The 23,376-nt window shown below is 43.4% G+C and overlaps 2 protein-coding genes across 11 annotated transcripts in view; one reads left to right on the top strand and one right to left on the bottom strand.

Annotated features, from left to right (window-relative positions):
• The window catches only part of pkd1a (polycystic kidney disease 1a), a 191,551-nt gene extending 174,363 nt beyond the window's left edge, over positions 1-17,188 (top strand). Inside the window, exons 42-47 of the mRNA XM_070901126.1 lie at positions 2,252-2,377; positions 4,661-4,835; positions 5,479-5,766; positions 7,395-7,529; positions 8,255-8,569; positions 13,808-17,188. Of these exons, the coding sequence (XP_070757227.1) occupies positions 2,252-2,377; positions 4,661-4,835; positions 5,479-5,766; positions 7,395-7,529; positions 8,255-8,569; positions 13,808-14,428 (1,660 nt within the window). The 3' untranslated portion in view covers positions 14,429-17,188. The remainder of the gene's footprint in view (positions 1-2,251; positions 2,378-4,660; positions 4,836-5,478; positions 5,767-7,394; positions 7,530-8,254; positions 8,570-13,807) is intronic.
• A 2,071-nt stretch (positions 17,189-19,259) lies between these two features.
• tsc2 (TSC complex subunit 2) overlaps positions 19,260-23,376 on the bottom strand; it is a 96,076-nt gene continuing 91,959 nt past the window's right edge. For all 10 annotated transcript variants that reach the window (XM_070901132.1, XM_070901131.1, XM_070901130.1 and 7 more), the window contains 3 exons: positions 21,697-21,788; positions 20,593-20,691; positions 19,260-20,125 (listed from right to left, as the gene is read on the bottom strand). In XM_070901132.1, the coding sequence (XP_070757233.1) occupies positions 19,871-20,125; positions 20,593-20,691; positions 21,697-21,788 (446 nt within the window). In that variant the 3' untranslated portion in view covers positions 19,260-19,870. The remainder of the gene's footprint in view (positions 20,126-20,592; positions 20,692-21,696; positions 21,789-23,376) is intronic.

Genomic DNA, 23,376 nt, shown 5'->3' on the forward strand with positions numbered 1-23,376 from the left:
CGGAACCATCTATTCCTTTCTTTCTCATGTACTTCTCTAGATTCCCCTTAAATGCATCAGTACTATTCGCCTCAACTACTCCATGTGATAGCAAGTTCCACATTCTCACCACTCTCTGGGTAAAGAGATTTTTCCTGATTTCCGTTTGGATTTATTCGGGACTATCTTGCAGGTTAAAGCCCATGGGATCCCGGGCAAAGTGGCAAGTTTGATCCAAAATTGGCTTGGAGGGTGAAAGCAAAGGGTACTGATTGATGGATGTTTTTATGACTGGAAAGATGTTTCCCGTGGGGTTCTGCAGGGCTCAGTACTGGGTCCCTTGCTTTTTGTGGTATATATCAATGATTTAGATTTGAATATAGGGAGTATGATTAAGAAGTTTGCAGACGACACCAAAAACAGCTGTGTGGTTGATAATAAAGAGGAAAGTCATGGGCTGCAGGAAGATATCAATCTACTGATCAGGTGGGCAGAACAGTGGCAAATGGAATGTAATTCAGAGAAGTGCGAGGTGATGCACTTTGCGAGGACTAATAAGGAAAGGGTATACACATTAAGCGGTAGGCTACTTAATAGTGTAGATGAACAAAGGGACCTTGGAGTGCTTGTCCACAGATCCCTGAAAGTAGCAGACCAGGTGGATAAGGTGGTTAAGAAGGCATACGGAATGCTTGCCTTTATTGGCTGAGGCATAGAATATAAGCAGGGAAGTTATGCTTAAATTGTATAATACTTTGGTTAGGCCACAGCTGGAGTACTGCGTGCAATTTTGATCACTATTATAGGAAGGACGTGATTGCACTAGAGAGGGTGCAGAGGAGATTTACTAGGCTGCTTGGAATGGAGAATCTTAGTTATGAGGACAGATTGGATAGGCTGGGTTTGTTCTCATTGGAACAGAGGAGGTTGAGAGGAGACCTCATCGAGGTGTATAAAATATTGAGGGGCCTGGACATAGTGAATAGTAAGGGCCTATTTCCATTGGTGGAGGGGTCAATTACGAGGGGACATAGTTTTAAGATGGTTGGTGGAAGGTTTAGAGGGGATTTGAGGAGGAGGGGGGGCTTTACGCAGAGGGTTGTGGGGATCTGGAACTCGCTGCCTGGAAGAGTGGTGGATGCAGAAACCCTCACCACTTTTAAGAGATGGTTGGATGGGCACTTAAAGTTTAGTAACCTGCAGGGTTACGGACCTAGAGTTGGTAATTGGGATTAGACTGGATGACCGTTTGTTGGACGGAGCAGATATAATGGTAAGTACTGCAGGGAATCGAATATGGCCGGGGTGATCGCCTGGACTAGTTTCGATCGCCTGGATGGGTCGGAGAGGAATTTTCCCAGATTTTTTCTCCCTAAATTGGCTTGGGTTTTATCTGGTTTTTGCCTCTCCCAGATCATCACATGGCTCCGGTAGGGGTGTCGCAGTTGTGTGAGGTGGACTGGTTGCTCTTTGCCTTTCCATCATTGTTCATAGGTTTATATGTAACCTTCAGGGCTGCTGACCAAGGGCCGTGCGGCTCTTTGTCGGCCGGCGTGGACACGATGGGTCGAATTGGCCTCCTTCTGCGCTGTAAATTTCTATGTTTCTATCTTATACTTATGTCCTCTAGTTTTGGACTCTCCCATAAGTGGAAACATCTTGTCTATGACTAACGTAACAATCCCCTTCAGAATTTTAAAGATCTCTATTCGGTCTTTATGAAATTGTATTTTTTGCAAGACAATTCCAATCAGAAATTCATGAGTAAAAGCAGAGAGTGTAGCAGTAAACAAAACAGATCAAGAGATATTAAATTCGAATCCTAGACAATGCTGAATTAGCTCAGCTGAGCAGTTGGAAACAATTTGGATTCTACAAATCGGCTTTAGCATCCTTGCTCTGGGACAACCCCGATTTCTACCCCCCCCCACCCACCCTCCTGAGTGTTATCCAGTAACACCTGCTGGAAAGCGCAAAGGTATGGACGCCATGGCGCTCAAATAGCCTGCTTGCATTAATTGCGTAGACTCGCACGTGAAGAACGGCTGTCTGGATCAGTTGTTGAAGGAGCCAGATCCCCAAGCAGATTCAGAACAGAAGGGATGTAGATTGGGGAGCGGGACGAGGGGGTTGGGGGCAGGGAGGGGGGTGAGATGATTTGCTTTGTATGTTTATTGGGGGTCGAGGCTGTCAACAAATATGGATTTAAATGCTAGCGAAGTAAAGTGTTTTTGTGTGTATTACAACTTCTTGGTCCTTTTTGTCTTCCTAGGGTGTGGTACTGGGGCCAGAATGCTGTGTGTGACAGTGGCGGATATGTACAGAAACTTGGCAGGACTGTGGAACAGAGTAATTACACACTGTGGAATTTACAGGAAAGCAATTGGCTTGATCGAAAGTGAGCTTCATTTTACTGAGAGTGTTACCAAGAAATAAAACAGGATTTCGAACGTTTGGCAGTTCAGATACATCAAGATTCAAACACACTTTTTTGTACTATACTGCGGGTTAAGTTAGTTCAAAATCAGAATCACTTTATGCAAAAGATTAAGCACTGAATGTAGTCGCAATTCTGCAGATCTGACTGCTGTTAGCAACACTGAGAATTAAATTGTCTTTCCGTGTTCATTAAAGAAAGAACTTGCATTTATATAGCATGTTATGTCCCCAGGATATCTCGAAGTACCTCACAACCAATTATTTACTTTTGAGCTGCATTGACTGTTCTTTAAATAATTCTGCAGAGCAAGGCCCCACAAACATGATGAGATTGTCTGATTTTGGTGATGATGGTTTGCCAAGACATCAAGGGGCCGAAATTGCCCCTTTCTATTACACCCGTGGCGGGTCGGTACGGAAATATGACAGCGAGGGGCCGCCATTTTAGAAATTGCTCTTCCTCAGTTTTGGAGCGGTGTAGGGGACTGCTCTGCTCGTTTTCACTCCATGGCGTGCACGTGCCGACCCCTTACTGTTGGGCGGTCACCCCTTCCAGAAATTGCCTTGCGGGAAATTAACCCTTTCAAAAATTGCCCCGCGGGAGCGGCGCGGTCGGTGTCACTGACGGCTTTTGCTGTCGGTACTCTCTCTGTGGCTTGGTCCTTAAAGGGGAGGTGGCGCTGCTGGCGACATCATAGTTTTTTTTAATCGATCGACTGCCAAGTCAGGCCAATAATTATGGCTGCGGGTTCGGCGAGGCTGCCAACAGGCAGTCTGGCACCCCTCTTGGCCCAGTGTTTGACACTGAAGTGGCTGCAGAGTTCACAGTTGCCCTCCCCTTTAACTGATGGGGAGGGACCTCGTGACACGACAGTGTGATGATGTCATCAGCGCGTCAGCCACTCTGACCCACCCCGACTTTCGTCCCGCTAGTGGCAGCTACTCTGAACCGATCTCACTTCTGCCCTGGTGATGAGGCCACTTCCGTCCCGCTCAAAAAAAAAGCATTAAGTGCTGAATTTCTCCGGTTTGGCCGCCCCGTGCATTGGGGCAGACGGGACACTTCAAGAACGGTAGGTAATTTTGGACCCCAGGAGAACACCTCTGCTCTTCTTCGAATAGTGCCATGTGATCATCTACATCCACCTGAACCAGTAGATGGGGGCCTTAGTTTAATGTCTTATCCAAAAGAAAGCACTTCCAACAAAGCAGCACTCTTGCAGTACTGCTGTGATATTGTGTTCAAGTCTTGGACTGGGGCTTGTGCTCACTTGCTTCTGATTCAGTGGCAAGAAGTTCCATAACTAAACGAAACGATAATTTATAGTTGCTTCTCATCTTACATTATATAAATGGATTTTGTGGTGTATTAAAATTCATATGTCTCACACATTCCATTGAAAATTGCAGTGTAAACATTTCCGATGAAGACCATGCTACAATGTCCACACTTACCTGTTGCATTTCCTTGTAATGCCAGTATGTAGTGGTCTAATAGGAGCTCGAGTGTTTATAACTATTAAAGAGACGATGAGATTAAATATTGACTGGGACACTGGGAGATATTCCCCTGCTCCTCTTCAATTAATGTCATGAGAACTTTTACATCCACCTGAGAGGGAAGATGGGGCCTCATTTTAACATCTCATCTGATAGACAGTGGATCTCTCCCCCAATACTGCACTGAAATGTTGTCCTAGATTACGTGGTCAGGTTCCTGGAGTGGGACTTGAACCCGCGACATTTGCACTCAGAGATGAGAGTGCTACCCACTGAGCCATGGCTGACACCTTGATTGATCTCAATCCCTGACCTGTGATAAATTAGCTGATCTCAGCCCAGGGAACTGTTAGGAGTGGGATAGTCAGCTTAGCACCCTAGAGCTCGGTTGGAAAGCAATTCAGCCAAAGTTCCTGATCACTAGTGAGTGGCCCTGCTGGAAAGTACGTGTAGTTGTCGGGTGAGAACAAGGTTGGACTTGGCTATGACACCTCACATATCTTGTTGAAGATTACTGTCTAGGCTCACTTAAGCAGAACCTGGGTAAGCTACCAAAAGGAAGCCAGCATATATCGAACCTTACCCTGCAAGAGTCAATGCCATCAAGAGAAAATTGAATGGATTCAAAATTGCTATTACTTTTCACAAGGACATTGCATTTCATAATGAAAATAAAAAGCTAGATGTAAAGGCATACTACGTGTATAGTTAAAAAAGATAACTTGTAATTTTGTGTTGCTAGGACCAGGGTCATCTTTGTTGAGTTTACCCAGTATTGCTCCAACGTGGACTTGTACAGTGTAGTCACCCTTCTCGTTGAGTTCCCTATCTCGGGGGGAACATTCACCACCATTGATGTCAAACCATTCTCACTGCTGCGACTGAGTACTGGAGTGGATTTTCTGCTCGTCATGATGGTAAGTCTATCTCGCCTGCAAGAGCCACACGACTGGCATTAAGTATCCCGTTGTAATTATTCCTGCAGACACGGAGTAAGTAAGCAGGTAGGTGAAACTCAACGCTGAGGCTGGAAAGGTAGGTGAGACGTTAAACCATGCATTAAGCAAGTGCTGCGGACACTAGGACAAGAGATACCAGCGGTGCTTTGCCTCCAGTCCACCTGACAAGGCAGTTTTCTAAGCCTCTGGAGTTGTGTACACAATCCTGTGAGAGTGTCTCTTGGCCCGCTTGCTGTCGGAGGCACGTCTATAGTATAAATAAGCTATTAGGCTGCTACAGTTCTGGTACAAAAGCATAGAGTGCGGTAGGTAGCCTTAATGCAGTCACTCTTGTAGGAATTTGGAGTTGTAAACATTTGAATCCCCTCTGTCACTGCTACTTCTTTAGAGTGCCTTGTAGCCAACACTGAAATATTCTCCACTGGATGAAATATGTTCTGAAAGCCTGTTTATCTTGAAAGTGTGAAAAAAAAATGAAGTTCACATTTAGGCTGTAAGGCATAACCTTAAAATTAGTGCTAGGCTGCTCACGAGTGATGTCTGTTATTTTTTTGGCTACCGCACCAACCAAAGAAACATTTCACCCTTTGCTTCCTTGCAGGTTTTCCTCATGTTCTTCGTTCTTTATTTCACAATTACCGAATCACTCTTAATCAGTCACGAAGGCAAAACCTACTTTCTTCAGTTCTGGAACTACCTGCAGTGGTCCGTCATTATTCTCAGTATCTCCTGCGTGGTTGTGCATCTGAAACGTGCTAGAATTGGCGACAGGCAGTGGGCGATGTACCGTGCCAACCCAGACCACTTCACCAACTTTTACCAGATGGCGTACCTTAGCTATGTATTCACCAATGTGGCTGCCGTCCTCCTTTTTCTGCTGACGGTTAAGGTATGATCCCGAGAAACGTTAGCCTTAAACTAATGTTCATTCATGAAAATTGCATATCTGTACACCACTTTTAGCATCATATCTAACTCACTAGTACAACGTAATGTGGCCCCCTTTTTGGTTAATGTACCTAGGTAGTACAACGTAATGTGGCCCCCTTTTTGGTTAATGTACCTAGGCCAAATGTGACCTACAACACATTGGGATGCTGAGAGTCACAGTATTCTCTCTCTAAACACCAGATCAAATAGAAAGGAGAGAGGCTCATCTTACATCATCCATCCAAGGAAACAACATAGTCCCATCTACCTACCCACCCCCCACACCTTTTGCCATGCCATCACATTATTTAAATGCACCATGAATGAATCCAAAATTTATCACAATCCTACCTTGAAGCATATTTTAAGTATCACCCAGCACAAAAGGAGGCCATTTAGCCCAGCGTACCTGTGCCAACTCCTTGGTAGAGCTATCCATTTAGTCCCATTCCCCTGCTTGTTCTGCATAGGCTGTATTTTTTTCCCCTCCAAGTATTTATCCAATATCCTTTTGAATGTTACTATTGAATGTGCTTCCACCAGCCTTTCAGGCAGTGCATTCCAGATCACAAATTTTGATCACTTTGTGTGAAAAGCTCTTCCAAAACCTTCCTTCCACCAGATTTAGTCCACATCCCACTATTCCAGTGTCTTGGCTTGACAGTGCTCTGGATTCATCTTATCTAAACCATTTAAAATCTTCTAAACTTCTATAATGTCTTCTCTTGGTCACTCTCTTACAAGGCTAATGGTCCCCAGATTCTCCAGTCATTTCTCATCCTATAACAAAATTTTGGAAATGGTATTGAGTGAGAACAGATTGCAGACTAATAATGTTGTGGAGGGGGATGAAGAAATTTATTGGAAATATTACAGAATTTTTCTAAGTGAAATTAAGTCAATTTTAGCAAAATCCTTTTGCATGACATATAAAGCGCTGGTTAGACCCCATTTAGAGAACTGCATTCAGTTTTGGGCACCGCACCTCGGGAAGGATATATTGGTTTTGGAGGGGATGCAGCACTGATTGATGCCAGGGCTAAAAGAGTAAAATTATGAGGAGAGGTTGCATAGTGCCTAGGCTTGTAGTCCCTTGAGAAGATTAAGAGGTGATCTAATTGGAGTGTTTAAGATGATTAAATGATTCGATAGAGTAGATAGAAAGTATTTCATTTGGTGGGGAAGTCCAGAACAAGGGGGTATAAATGTAAAATTAGAGCTAGGCCGTTCAGGGGTGATATCGGGAAGCACTTCTTAACACAAGCAGTGGAAATCTGGAATCTCCCCAAAGAGCTGTTGAGGCTGGGGCGGGTGGCAATTGAAAAATTTCAAAACTGAGACCGATAGATTTTTGTTAAGCAAGGATATTACGGTGGGTAGATGGAGTTAGGATACAGATCAGTCATGACCTAATTAAATGCTGGAACAAGCTCGAGGGGTTGAATGGCCTGCTCCTGTTCCTATGTTCTTATCTCTGCCCCAGTCAGGAACTGGTCCAGCTCTCTTTTGAAACAATTGTCTACAGTTTGAAAAGATAAAATCAGATTATTAATTAAGATTCTTTTTCTCTGGTGGGGGTGAAATTAGGCTGCCCGACAATTGCGGTTTATCAGAAAGTGGTCCATCTTTGGAAAGACCTTGTATAATTCTGCAAAGGAACTGATGGTGGTTGGCGTTACATCAGCTGGCCTTGTTCTTGCCTTCACACAGATTGGTTATTTGGTAAGTTACTGGCCACTATTGGCGCCCGAGCCTTTAGTAGTCTAGGCCCTAAATGCTGGAATTTCCTCCCTAAACCTCTCCACCTCTTGATCCCCCTTTAAGACGCTCTTTAAAACCAAGCAATGTCCCCTCTCAATTTTATTTGGGCCTTGCAGCCCCTTTAATGGGCTGCACAGGCCATTCAAAATTCCACGCATGCGCGATTCTTCGATTTAAAATCGACTCACCGGCAGCACGGGGCATTCAAAGCCTTGCGCGGCTGCACAGCTTAAAGGAAATATTAATTGTCCCAATATCTCCTCGCATGGCTCGGTGTCAAATTATGATGGATAACGCTCCTATGAAGCGCCTTGGGATGGTTTACTATGTTGAAGGCGCTATATACATGCAAGTTGTTGTTGTTGTTGCCCCGATGAACAAACAAAAACTCCATTTGGCCAGCGCAACCCACATAGGTAATGCATTCAGGGTCAAAGAGCTAGTCTACGTCTGAATGATAATATCAGTGATGTAATGAAAAGCCACGGGATCTTTTACATCTATCCAAGGGGGCAGACAGGGCCTCGGGTTTAATATCTTGTGCTTGAGATGGTACGCCCGACAGTGCAGCGCTCCCTCAGTGTTCCATTGGAGTCTCAGTCTAGTAAGGACCAACTGTTAATTAATTTGTAGAAGATATCAAGAACAGGCAGAATGATTTCTGAATATTTGATTTTACATTTCAGCTTTTTTCTGCTAACCTCGATAGCTTCAAGACATTCGGAAGCAGCATTCTCTCCTTGTTTGCTGTGATTCAAAGAGGGATCCGCTTCAAGCAGTGCCTCTGCGAGTACCCAAGCTGCTGCTGCGTCTACTTCATCAGCTATATTGTCATTGAGATATGGATTATACTGCGGCTCTTCGCTGCCGTACTCATTCAGAATTATCGGGCAATGAAGCTGGAGATGCACAGGCCTGCAGTTGAAACACAAGAGTATGAGCTAGTGGAATTATTCGTCAGAAGACTGAAGATGTGGATTGGTATAAGCAAAGCGAAAGAAGTAGGTGTACGGTGTTTTAATACACGGGCAAATCTTGAGCTGGTAAACCAAGTCAGCGTTGTGAAGCATCTAACCTTGTTGGGGCACTGCTGCTACCTGCAAGGTGCCTTTGGCAAAAGCTTTCCCCCGTGCCTTAGTAGGATCGGCAACTCTGGTTGAACGTATTCCTGGAAGTTTCATCAAATGACCTGCCGCTGCGAACTTGTCCCTCCTGCACACTCCTGCCATTAGTCGTGCAACATGTCAATCATCACGGCGCACCGCCTTCCCCAGCCAGTCGGGAAGCGAACAAACTCTTTGTTATCCGTTTGGATGCTTCTTGACTGTAAAACAGCCTCTTTTCCCAACCTCCAATATTTTTATTAAACAAAAGTGTTCAAAAGAAAATTAAATAAAACATTTTTTTTTAAAAAACGCCCCAATGATTTTTCTCCCATTGTCCTGGAGACAAATCTTGAATTCCTGAAGACGCCAGGGGAATCCTGGAGGGTTGACCACCCCCACGCCTTAGTGGGTAAAGGCATCAGTCCATGTAGCGCCAACTCATATTGAACAGCAAGTACTAGGTTTGAGCACCTCTCTGTGCTCAGCTGATCATGGCCAAGGCAGTGGAGTCACTACAATTGGCCTCGGAGCCCTGGAGTTTGGGGGTGGGGCGGGGAGGGAAAAGAAATGAGTCAGGGTTCCCTCACCTGACTGCTCTCCGGTGCCCCCTGCTGGAAAGAGCGAATGGGTGAAGGTCGGGTTTGATGCCCTCTGTGTTCGAAATGCCCATGACACACGCACACGCTTGCAGAATGGCCACCTGGGCATGGTATTGCAGGGCAAGTGGCGCATGTGAAACAACGTCTTGGGAGGAATCGGTCTTTAGCAGAGGAGAGGAGGGGGAAGAGGGAACAAGGGACGCCATCCACCAACACAGACAATGACTGTACTCACTGGCATGCTTGCTCCCAAACTAGGCTGCTTTCTGGCATCTCAAAAGGCAGCTGCGGAACTACTAATCGCTTTTTAATAAACACACAAATCTATACAACACAATGATACGTGGGATTTCCATACTCATACGTAAATGTAAATTTCCCAGGGAATATATTCTGCTCTCCCCACCCATCAGGTCAGTGTACAACTGCTGCCAATGTCAATGTGTGGCCAGCTGGTGGGAGGTACCCAGGAGCAGCCTCCCGTCACCTATGCACACTGCTGTTCCAAAGGACTTGGTGGAGCTCAGCAAATCACCATCTGGAGCACAGCCGAATCCAGGTGGGTTTTTTTTCCCCCCCCGCCTACTTATTTTATTTTAACCTTATTTCGAGCCGGGAGAGTTGTTCCCTTGATCTCAACTTCTCCTTCATGAGCGCACCTTGGTCAGTTGCCGAAGTATGGAAACGCAACAGGGCAGGCTGCTGATGGACCACTGAGTTCACCCTCAGCCGTTAAGGGTTAAACTACAGATTGGAAATGTCAAGTTCTCAGTGTGATTCAGTCATTGTGTTGCCGCCGATTTAAGCAGAGAGATATTTAACACTTTTGTATGACTTTCCTCGGGCAGCTATCTTAATGTAAAAATAACTCAACTTTGGTTTATTTTTAAACCCATAACTGAGAAATTTCATCATCATCATAGGCAGTCCCTCGAAACGAGGATGACTTGCTTCCACGCCAAAAAAAGGATGAGTTCACAAGTGTTTCGAATGAATAACCCGAACTACATCCTCATGGGTGGAAGATGCCTGCGTGGATTTTTTTTTAACGTGTGGTGGCCGTTGAACACCAGCCACCACACGGTCCTTTCCTGACAGGTATAAACTTCTCAGTTAAGATTGAACAAGCTGGGGCTCTTTTCTCCATAAGAGAGAAGGCTAAGGGGTGACCTGATATGAGGTATTTAAGATTATGAAGGGGTTTGATAGGGTACATAGAAATGTTTCCAGCTGTGGAGGGAGACCAGAACTGGGGTATCATAATTATAAGATGGTCACTAATAAATCCAATAGGGAATTCAAGAGCAAAATATTTACCTAGAGAGAGTGTTTAGAATGTGGAACCCATGACCACAAGGAGTAGTTGAAGCGAATAGCATAGATGCAGTTAAGGAGAAGCTAGATAAACACATGAGGGAGAAAGCAATAGAATATGTTAATAGGGTTAGATGATAAGGGGTGGGTGAAGGCTCATGTGGAACATAAACAATGGCACAAACCAGTTTCTGTGCTGTAGATTCTATGTAAAAGAGTTAACCTCATACAAATTGTGTACAGTTTTGGTTTCTTTACCTAAGGAAGGATATACTTGCAATGAAGATGCACCAGACTGATTCCTGGGATGGGAGGATTGTCCTTTGAGGAGAGATTGAGCCGACTAGGCCTATACTCTCAAATTTAGAAGAATGAGAGGCGATCTCATTGAAACATACAAAATTCTTACAAGTCTTGACAGGGTAAACATGCAGGGAGGATGTTTCTCCTGGCTGGGGAATCTAGAACCAGGGGTCACAGTCTCAGATATAAGGGGTCGGCCATTTAGGACTGAGATGAGGAGAAACTTCTTCACTCAGAGGGTGGTGAATCTTTGGAATTCCCTACCCCAGAGGGCTGTGGATGCTCAGTCGTTGAGTATATTCAAGACAGAGATCGATAGATTTTTGAATATCAAGGGATATGGGGACAGTGCAGGAAAGTGGAGTCGGGGTCGAAGATCAGCATTTGACCAGGTGGCACATAAAAGATTACTGCACAAGATAAAAGTTCACGGGGTTGGGGGTACTATATTAGCATGGAGAGGATTGGCTAACTAACAGAACAGAGTGTCGGGATAAATGGTTCATTCTCGGGTTGGCAATCAGTAACTAGTGCGGAGCCGCAGGGACCAGTGCTGGGATCCCAACTATTTACAATCTATATTAACGACTTGGATGAAGGGACCGAGTGTAATGTAGCCAAGTTTGCTGATGATACAAAGATTGGAGGAAAAGCAGTGTGTGAGGAGGACACAAAAAACCTGAAAAAGGACATAGACCGGCTAAGTGAGTGGGCAAAAATTTGGCAGATGGAGTATAATGTTGGAAAGTGTGAGGTTATGCACTTTGGCAGAAAAATCGAAGAGTAAGTTATTATTTAAATGTAGAAAAATTGCAAAGTGCTGCAGTACAGCAGGACCTGGGGGTCTTGGTGCATGAAACACAAAAGGTTAGTATGCAGGTACAGCAAGTGATCAGGAAGGCCAATGGAGTCTTCGCCTTTATTGCAAAGGGGATGGAGTATAAAAGCAGGTAAGTCTTGCTACAGTTATACAGGGTATTGGTGAGGCCACACCTCTAATACTGTGTACAGTTTTGGTTTTCATATTTAAGAAAGGATATACTTGCTTTGGAGGCAGTTCAGAAAAGGTTCACTAGGTTGATTCCGGAGATGAGGGGGTTGACTTATGAGGGGAGGTTGGGCCTCTACTTATTGGAATTCAGAAGAAAGAGAGGTGATCTTATCGAAACATAAGATTATGAGGGGGGTGACAAGTTGGATGCAGAGAGGATGTTTCCACTGAACGGTAAGACTAGAACTAGGGGGCATAATCTTAGAATAAGGGACCGCTCATTTCAAATTGAGATGAGGAGGAATTTCTTCTGAGGGTTGTAAATCTGTGGAATTTACTGCCTCAGACAGCTGTGGAAGCTGGGTCATTAAATAAATTTAAGACAGAGATAGACAGTTTCTTAACCGCTAAGAGAATAAAGGGTTATGGGGAGGGGGCAGGGAAGTGGACCTGAGTCCATGATCAGATGAGCCATGATCGTATTAAATGGCGGAGCAGGCTCAAGGGACCGAATGGTCTACTCCTGCTCCTAATTCTTAAATGTGTTGTCTGATAAAATTGGCAACAATAATTCTTGGGCTACCGTCACGATACATTTATGGCTTTGGACTGGAATTCTGAAGCTGGAGAAACAGAAAATGCTAGAAATGTGCAGTAGCTCCATCAGGGTCTGGGTGAGAAAAGGCAGATTAATAGTTTGTGTATCAGTCATCTTGCCTTTTATCTCTCCAGATACTGCTGTGTATTTCCAGGAGGCTGTCTCCCATGGCAACGACAAGAAAAGTCACTTCAAATAGCAGTTCATTGCATGAAGCGCTTTGAAATGATTTAATATTAAATACCCTATATAAATGAAAATATTTTATTACAATGTAATTCGCTGAGTTGACCAATGGTTGTGTGTCTGATATACTGTCCCATTAGTGATCTAGGTACTTTCTTGCGCACTGCTAATTTAATTATGTATAGATGTGTTTCTCTGTTTGTAATCTTTAGATCCAAATATATTGAAATTAGATACTTTTTCATTTGCTGTGCCTTTTGCCACAACAGCACCACCCGCAAACAAGACCCATGAACTGCAGCTGTTTTGCTGAGACTGACAGCAATTAGCATAGAATCATGGAATGATATAGCACAGGAGGCCCTTCGGCCCATCGTGCCTGTGCCAGGATAATTAAGATGCTCATAGCTCAGCATTTTATGCATTAAAGACATTTATATCGCACCTTTCACAACCTCAGAACGTCCCCAGGTGCTTTACAGCCAATGGAGTACTTTTGAAGTGTAGCCACTGTTGTAATGCAGAAAACACAGCAGCCAATTTGCACACAGCAAGGTCCCATAACCAGCAATGCATACACCGTTGTAAGTGCGGTGAATGGCCCCGCAAGTTCTAGGATTGCCCATGCGATGCACGTGTGAAAACCAGGAACTTGCGATCTGTCAATGGTCGCCTCGACAGATCCACCGCATCCGCTGTAAATTCACTTTCGCTGGCGCAGAGTCAGACTATTTGCCTAACTACTGCCCTGTGAATATCCACCAAACCCTTACGCCTGGTAAAGCAGACAAAAGGCCTTTTACCAGCATAAGGGTTCAAATAAATATCAAAATAAAATGTTTGCAATGATTTTAAACAATTACATTTAAAATTAGTTTATGAATTTTGCCCCATTTTTAAAAATTACAATTTTATTTTAAATGTTTAATTAAAGGGTATATTAATTAATTTTAAACCTATGATTATTTATTTTTTTATTTCAGTTGGTGAAATTTTGCTAGGAACTTGAGCCTACGACTCTCTTACTCAGACGAGAATGTTGCCAACGGCCGAGACCTATTAGGCTATAATGCGAGATTGAGGATTTTCTTTACTTTCCTTTGATATGTAACCAGTTAAGGTTTTTTTATTTATTTTTACAGTTCCGCCATAAAGTTAAATTTGAAGGAATGGTTTCCTTACCTTCCCGGTCTTCTAGAGATTCTAAGTCGACCTGTCTCCACACAGCCAGCACCATCTCCGACATCTCCTCATCTTCCACTTCCAGCGTTTCCATCCCAATGGACACTTTCCCTCTCGTCAGCCCAAACAAAATGGCGCAAATCGAGACGAATGTCCACCGCCTACTCCCGTTGTTCGAAACCCTGCTCGAACAGTTTGATAGGGTCAACAAGGTGACAGAGGACGTCTATCAGATTGAGTGCAAACTGAGAAACGTCCAGGACAGAATGCAACACAAGATGATTAACAAAAAGGCTGAAGAGCTATTTGCAGTTTATAGCCGCCGGATCAGAGTCCGCAGGAGACCGGGTGATGATTTCAATTCACCGCTACGGCCATCAAGGGACAATGCAAGGACAAATAACACAAGTGGCACTAAGGATGGGCAGCAGCTTGGAAGCCTCACATTAGGCGAAGACCGTACAGTGCAAGTCCTTAGAGGGAAGGGACCTCAGCCGCCTCGAAGAAAGTCCAAAATTCCAGACAAGGAGTGGCAGCACATAGCCAAGGATAACCAAATGCACCCAAGCACCGAATCATAGGCATTAGAACCATACAGCACCAAAGGAGGCCATTCAGCCCATCGTGCCTGTGCTGCCTCTCAGAGAGCTACAATTGGTCCCTCTCCCCTGCTCTTTCCCATAGTCCTGCAAATTGACTAGTTTGCTTACTAAAGCATGAGAGAATTCAACAAATGACATTGACATCTTAAAAAAAAAATTATAGCCAAACAACCACGCTGCACTGGCCCAACAAGCTTGGCCGTTAAAGGTGGTTTGGTTCCTCCAGAAGAATATTTCTAGATTGAGGCTGAGAACTTTGCAATTTGACTCAAGGACAAAAATAATAAGTGGGTACTTCCCACCACAGAATAACGGTCAACGTTATCGAGGAACATTGCAGGTGGCACCTCGTGGCAAGTTATTCCAGACATATCGGAGCAGGCCTTAAAAAGGACGGACATTAAAGAAAATGGTTTACTTTCTATGTTTTATCAAGCACTTTAATTTGAGGACTGCTCAGAAGGAGAGATTGTACAAATTTGCTTTTGTAGCCACGCACCGAAAGGCGCACTTATTTAAAAGAATAATGCTGTTTTAATCATTTAATTTTGAATTGCCATCAGTTGATCATTGAAAAGAAAATGTCAAGAGCACAACTAATTTTACAAGACAGTATTTTTGCTTAAGTTACACTAGAATATTTCTGCTACAGAATGTAAAACAGGCAATTTTATGTTAATTTTATCTGCAAATAGAATTTGTTTTGCTAAAATAACATTGTCCCAGCACTGCAACTAGGAAAGCAACTGTAAAGTATTATAAAATACTCATAAATCAAAAACATATTTACATACTCCTGTTATACCCATAGCTGAAACTAGTAGCCATGAAAATATTATCTTACTAGTAGTCATATTATAAGTATGCTGGATAGTGAAAAAAGTTAAATAAATGCCACTACACAAACGATAAGGCCCCTAAAAACAGAACATAGCTAGTCACCCTGGAGGTATTGTTGCAGAAAACAGTGTGTGATGTGTGAATTAACAAACCAATAGAATTATATAATGGATCCTGCACTTAAGAAGTTAGTGTAGAAATTACTTTTACAAGATGCTTCTGTTGGCACAACATTGCTGTTTGAAACAGATTAATGCCTCATTAACAGAAGTGGACATAAAACGTGCCATGAATGTGCTAACCATATCAGTCACCTCAGTGCTCACTGTGGGGAAGTACGAGATTGAATTTGGAGTTAAGATACAGATCAGCCATGATCTAATTGAATGGCAGAACAGGCTTGAGGGGCTGAATGGCCTCCTTATTGTTCAATGAGCTCACCATCAGATAAGTTTTGTACAGATCTACAAAATCATAGTGTGTGTCTTTGCCCCTAATCTCTCACCCAGGTGTACCTCACCATGAAATGTGATGTCCCATAAAGGGACACATCATTACTACCTTAATTAGGAATGTCAGTTGGGACAATGGTAAACTTTAAGCCCCTTTGCTTTCCTGTCAGTTTGTCTTTTTAAAAAGCACTCAGGTTGAAACAGTGCAGCTGACACTAAAAGGTTGACTGGAAAGAGAAATTGAGGCCAACAACACAAGATTCTCTTTTCAGTCGCACACGTTTGTTCATTTCCCTCACACATGTCGTGCACTAACAGCTCGGTCTTCCCAATATTGCCAGAAATGGGAGTTAAAAAAAAAGTATTTACTTAAAAAGAAAAGGAACACTCAAGGTAGTCATTGTACATTTTTTTTTAAAACAAAGGGATAATGATGAGTTACAACAATTACAGAAGCAATGGGTGTGGAAAGTTAGTCATATGATTGACTAGTCAAACAGGCAGAGACGGAAATCAGTTGTGCACTCAGCACTTAGAACCAAGAGGTTTTTCAGACATGCAGGATATTCTTTGAAGTACACTTAAACCTAGGTCAAAAGAGCTTAAACTATTAAAAGGTTATGATTTAGATTATAAAAAATACAAACACAATGTGCTCAAGTGCCAAATGCTGATTAAAGGGGATCTAATTCAAGTGTTGAAGCCACCCCCTTTGATTACATTACTCATTTAATTATTTGAATGTTTCAAAGATGTCGTGTAATGGCGATATTAGATCTCCTTGCTGGTCAGGATATTTTGCTGCTGAAAGTTATGGGTAGATGATGTATGTGAGGGCTTCAGAGTATCAGGTGGTTATTTCAACACAAATCAGGAGCCTTACGCACGGAGCGTTTGTTGCGACGTAGTTCAGTCAGTTCTCTCTGAAAAATTGTTGAGGCAGATGTCATTGAGCATAGGGCTTTGTGACCCGAGGAATGAGGAACACGCACAGCAATAGCAAACAGAAGAAGAAATTTAATGAATAGATGGATTGCTCCACTAGTGTAAATGCCCTTGCAGGACTTGGGACGACCATGGACTCAACTGAAATGCTGGCACCTGAGGATGGCACCATGCTTTGGGTGGGAACTATGTGCCATCTTTGTACTTGGTCAACATTCTGTTGTAAAGGATTCTTTAATCAGCATCCAAGGCATAGCCAATATTTGAAGATACATGACATACACTAGCTCAAGGCCCCACCATTGGAACTCCAATTCTCACTAAGTTGCTTTAGAAAGTTGCCTTTGACTCGAGGACCAGTTTGATCATCCATTCCATCCCACCATCAGTAGACAGTGTTAATGCAGAATTAAACCAAATGTGTAAATACTTGTAATCTTTATGCCAGAAACATTTCTGATGCACTGAAGGACAATGTCAAATAAAGTTTTGACTGATCAAATGAGTTCACGACTGGTGCAACAGGATTAAGCATTCTGCACTGTTACTATATACATCTTGCAATATGAAAATGAAAAGTGTTAAAGCTTTATCTTTTCAGATTTGTTACACCTATCTTTGGTGCAGGATTCTTCTTTTCACTATCTTCTACATAATAGGCTCACCAGCAAAGTTGAAGCCCATGGAATAAAAGGGACAGTGGCAGCATGGATACAAAATTGGCTAAGTGACAGGAAACAGAAGTGGTGAACTTTTGTTTTTCAAAATGGAGGAAGGCATACAGTGGTGTTCCCCAAGGGACAGTACTAGGTCTGCTGCTTTTTTTGAGATATACAGTGAGGAGGACAAGACTTCTAGACAGACAGGCTGGTGAAATCGGCAGACATGTAGCAGATGAAATTTAACACAGAAAAGTGCAAAGTGATGCATTCTGGTAGGAAGGATGAGGAGAGGCAATATAAACTAAAGGGTACAATCCTAAAGGGGGTGCATGAAGAGACACCTGGGGGTATATGTGCATAAATCATTGGAAGGTTGAGAAAGCAGTTAAAAAAGCATATAGGATCCTGGGCTTCATAAATAGAGGCAGGAGTTCAAAAAAGCAAGGAAGTTATGATGAACCTTTATAAAACACTAATTTGGCCTCAACTGGAGTATTGCATCCAATTCTGGGCATTGCACGTTAGGACGGATATGAAGGCCATAGCGAGGGTGCAGAAAAGATTTCCGAGAATGGTTCCATGGATGAAGGACTTCAGTTACTTGGATAACTGAGAGAAGCTGGGGTTGTTCTCCTTAGAGCAGATAAGGTTGCGAGGAGATTTGATAAGTGTTCAAAATAACGAGGGGCCGAGACAGAGGAGAGAGAGAAACTGTTCCCAATGACGGGAGGGTCGAGAACCAGAGGACACAGATTTAAGGTGACTGGCAAAGAACCAAAGACATGGGGAAAAAAAATTTACGCAGCAAGTGGTTAGGATCTGAACGGTGATGGAGGCAGACACAATCTTGGCTTTCAAAAGGGAATGGGATAAATACCTCAGAAAATAATTTGCAGGGCTTCAAAGGGCAGGGAGTGGGACTAGCTGAAGTGCTCTTAGAGAGCCGGCACAGGTTTGACAGGCCAAATGGCCTCCTGAGCTGTAAGCATGCTATGATTGTTCCATCCCCAACTTATCTTAAAGGAATACTCCTTTATTAGACCATTACATTTTTTATGCACAACTCAATGAGATCTCCCCATCCCACTCACTTAATCTTCTCTCTCGACTTGACTCAGCTTTTAGAATTTTTCCTCCATTCATTTGCTTTACACTTAGGATCAGTCTTGTTGGTCCTTTTTGCTTTGAGCAAATTGGCTGCTGCGTCATCTACATTTCAACAGTGACTACACCTTAAAAGTACATTGGCTGTGGACCACTTTGGGATGTCTTGAAAGTTGCTCAATTTAGAATGGGAAATCTCATACAGGTGGCACATGTGAGCAGAAATGGTGACAGCAAACAGTTTAACATTGAAAATCCAGAGAGTTTTAGCCACCTCTAAAATGGCATACATGACATGCCGATTTAGATTATGGATTAGCTACAGGTAGATTTTTGTGTTATATAAATTCCAAACTAAGTTGTGCATCTGTAAGTCGTCTGTGTTTTCTGATTACGTCGTGAAACGGCTTTCTTGGAAACAATGCACTGTACACCCAAAGCACTGGAAAATGTTCAGAACATCCCTGTTTCTATGAATATATAAATGAAGCTTCCACCTGTTTAAGGCAGGCACTCCCTTTCTGCAGATCCCAATCCCTCATCAGTTACCCGGAACACAAAGTAACAGTACATACAGTCTCAGACGCAAGAGACCAGCGACCCAGATTGGTGAAGGAATCAACACAAGCGCCATCAACTTTAGATTTTCTAGTGTGTTAACTGTAGACATCTTATAAAAAATAACTCTGGGGTATTGCCATAACTATCAATTCTAAAACAATAACCGTTACTAATGGAAAGGCAAGGTAGGAAAAATGAACCACCAGGTTGCAATTTGTAAGGAAACAGCCCACGGTAACTCAGGAAACGGTTTTCAAATGCAATTTATTTCACTTTTAGTGGAGTCTTAATTACATCATACAACACTTGACAACTGCATTCAAATCGTCTGGAGAATGACAATACTCAATTCTTTTACAAGGTAATTGCACAAAGGTTAGTTATTACCAGATCAGAATGGAACTGAATATCAGGTCTTCTTTCACCACTCCGGCCCCCCCACACCATTTATTTTCATTGTCCAACTCAAGTCCGCTTGGAAGTTTGCTCTGATCACCAAGTCCAGTTCAATACCCATGAGTGAGTGCCACTTAGTGACATTTGTGACCTCTTGAGGCTCCCTTCCAAAATCAGACCCATCATGTAACTTCAGAGAGATGCAAGTGGGACAATCCATAATTAACAGCAGCCTCTTCTCAATTATCTGCATCTTCAAATGGTCCGTCAAACAAGGACACTTTCTTTGGAGAGGTCAGTAGAAAGAAACATTTGTTTTTCTTTACAAGCAGTGCAGAGAAAATCCACCCCATCTCTCTCCCCTCACCCTCTTCCGCAAACCAAACACCATTTGGCTTTTGTCACAGTATGGTGTACATATTGCACACTATCGACAGGTTGTCTACATGTGGGGGACCACTTTAGACAAAGTCTGTGAAATCATCCACAGTGGACATTAACCTTTTCCTCTGGCCAGTTTCTGTACTGGCAGGTTGAGACGGCTGCTGCTGAGAGTGCTGTGGAACGTAATGGTGGTGAGGAAGATGTTGCTGTTGCTGCTGATGGTGGTGGTGATGGTGGTGGTGGTGATGGTGGAGAGTTTTACTCTGGCCGGTGGCATGCATCTGAATCAAGGAGATTCCAGCATTCTGACGATACTGCAGGTCTTCATACACCTAGTTAGAAAGAGAAAAAGTATATGTTTTGTCCAAGGGAGACGTTGGTGTAAGAAATGCTCAGTGGCTGCACCAGTGTTCGTGTTTAACCATTTGGGGTAGTGCCCACTCAATTAGACCCGTGCCCAACAGAAAGGCTTGCACCCATGAAGCAAGAAAGATACCGGTGTTAAAGAATTTGCAAAATAGAAAGAAGATATTAGGCCCAACTCATCTATGCCAGTGTTTATGCTCCACCTCCCACCCCTCTTCATCTAACCCTATCAGCATAATCTTCTATTCCTTTCTCCCCCACGTACTTAGCTCGCTTCCCCTTAAATACATCTATGCTGTTCACCTCAACTACTCCTTGTGGTAGCGAGTTCTGCATTGTAAACACACTCTGGGTAAAGAAGCTGCTCCTGCATTCTTTATTGGAGAATTTTATTTATATTTACATCAGTGACAAGAGATCGCCATAATTGTACCTTGGATCGAATCCGTTTGATCTGTCGCAGTCTAGCTAGCCACTTCGATGCATAGGCTTCTGAAGGAACTGCACTGTTGTGGTGAACGAGTGATGCCATCTGATGCAAGGAAGAAAACCACTGAAATTAGACGAATTAGCACCAATACTGCACATCAGACCAAGATTTTTGAAGTGTCAGTGTCTAAAGGTGATGACTGTACTGCAAGTGCTATGAAAATGTGCAACTCAGACTAGAGTTAAAATTGGAGACCTATTTTAAAATCTGAAACAAAAACATAAAAAATTGATTATTCCAGATGAAAACTGCAGGATGGCAGTTTGATGGGTATAACTGAAGAAAATCCCAGTGATAGGCTCGATTGGAAGAGTGATCCAAATTTCCAGGAATAATTAACATTTTGTCCGCACCAATGGATCACCCCCCACTCCTGTGCAGATACTGGCGATGTCATTAACAGGTCAAGTCCAACATTCCACTACCTGTTGCAGGTTACATAGGATAGACAGCACAGAAACAGGCCATTCAGCCCAACCAGCACAGGAAATGCCAACCGCATCAGTGCAACTTGAGAAAGATTGTTACAATTAGGAAGCTCAGGTTAAAGGTTTGATGCAGCTTGTGCTGCGTCAAGAATTTCAACACACTCTTTAAAGTAGGGGCAACAGAAGAGTCTGCAACAGAATAAGCTTCCCAACATTAGAAATTAACAATGACATGTCTGTCTCTAGCGGGCCCCGCCCCAGGGGTAGTTAATGACTGGCTAAGTCAGGTTAAGGAACAAGCACACAACGACTGGAGAGATAGAACCTGGCATCAAGTGGTGTGAAGAAACATAGTCTTGTCTAAGTGGTTGGCAGCGATAGTTACTTAATGTAAAAATTGTAAAGGCACGCGAGCATTTAATGACCAGGGATATTGTGGGTAATCTTCACTTTGCACATGGGCAGAAATCTGCCCATTGTGACTGAAGTCAATGGAAAGGAAAATCCGGCCGATCCATAAGCGAAAGTTAAAATCTACACCACTCCGTTCTGCATAACCGTTGCTAAACCCATGATGCTCTGCTCACAAAGAGCTGAATTAAACAGCATCCTTACTTACATTTGCATGTAAAGCCATTTGCCGCACTAATAGGGGAAGATTCTTGTCGGACACAATCCTAGCCACACTGGTGTCAACCAGCCCCTCCATATCTACAAAAGAGCAAAATAAACTTACATCATCTATTGAGAAATCATATCCAACCAAAAAAAAGCAATTTATTCCTGATTACATAGATACTGGTATTATAGAATTTACAGCACAGAAACAGGTCATTCGGCCCAATAGGTCTACTATTGGTGTTTATGCTCCACATGTGCTTCCTCCCACCCCTCCATCTCATCCCAAAATAACCTTCTTATTCCTTTCTCCCTCAAATATTTATCGAGCTTCCCCTTAAATGCAACTATGCTATTTGCCTCAACTACATTTAGTGAGTTGGTAAAGGTTACACAGATAGCGAATGGATGACCAACAGGAAGAGCAGTAGAAGGAAGGTACTGCAGAGGTCCCCTGCGGTCATCCCCCTCCAAAACAGATACACCACTTTGGATATTGTTGGGGGTGGATGACTCATCAGGGCAGGACAGCAGCAGCCAAGTCCATGGCACCATGGGTGGCTCTGCTGCACAGGAGGGCAGGAAGAAAAAAAAAAAAAAAAGAGTGGGAGAGCTATCGTGGTTGGGGATTCTATTGTAAGGGGAATAGATAGCGGCCGCAATCGAGACTCCAGGATGGTATGTTGCCTCCCTGGTGCAAGGGCAAGGATGTCTCCGAGCCGTTGCAGGACATTTTGAAGGGGCAAGGTGAACAGCCAGTTGTCGTGGTGCATATAGGTAAAAAACGGGATGAGGTCCTACAAGCTGAATTTAGGGAGCTAGGAATTAAATTAAAAAGTTGGACCTCAAAAGGTAGTAATGTCAGGATTGCTACAAATGCCATGTGCTAGTCAGAGTAGAAATAGCAGGATAGTTAAGATGAATATGTGGCTTGAGGAGTGGTGCAGAAGGGAGGGATTCAAATTCCTGGGACATTGGAACCAGTTCTGGGGGAGGTGGGACCAGTACAAACCGGACGGTCTGCACCTGGGCAGGACCAGAACCAATATCCTAGGGGGAGTGTTTGCTAGTGCTGTTGGGGAGGTGTTAAACGAATATGACAGGGGGATGGGAACCTCTGCAGGGAGACAGAGGGAAGTAGAATGGAGGCAGAAGCAAAAGATAGAAGGAAGAAAAGTAAAAGTGGAGGGCAGAGAAACCCAAGGCAAAAATCAAAAAGGGCCACATTGCAGAAAAATTCTAAAAGGGCAAAGTGTGTTAAAAAGACAAGCCTGAAGGCTCTGTGCCTCAATGCAAGGAGTATTCATAATAAGATGGACGAATTAACTGCAGAGGCAGCAATTAATGAATATGATATAATTGGCATCACAGAGACATGGTTCCAGGATGAGCAAGGCTGGTAACTCAACATCCAGGGGCATTCAACAAGGATAGACAGAAAGGAAAAGGAGGTGGGGTAGTGTTGCTGTTTAAAGAGGAAATTAACACAATAGTAAGGCAGGAGGACATTAGCGTGGATGTTGTGGAATCTGCATGGTGGAGCTGCGGAATACCAAAGGGCAGAAAATGTTAGTGGGAGTTGTGCACAGACCACCAAACAGTAGTAGTGAGGTTGGGGATGGCATCAAACAAGAAATTAGGGATGCATGCAATAAAGGTACAGCAGTCATCATGGGCGACT

Source organism: Pristiophorus japonicus, chromosome 15 (assembly GCF_044704955.1).
Source record: "Pristiophorus japonicus isolate sPriJap1 chromosome 15, sPriJap1.hap1, whole genome shotgun sequence".
NCBI lineage: Eukaryota > Metazoa > Chordata > Chondrichthyes > Pristiophoridae > Pristiophorus > Pristiophorus japonicus.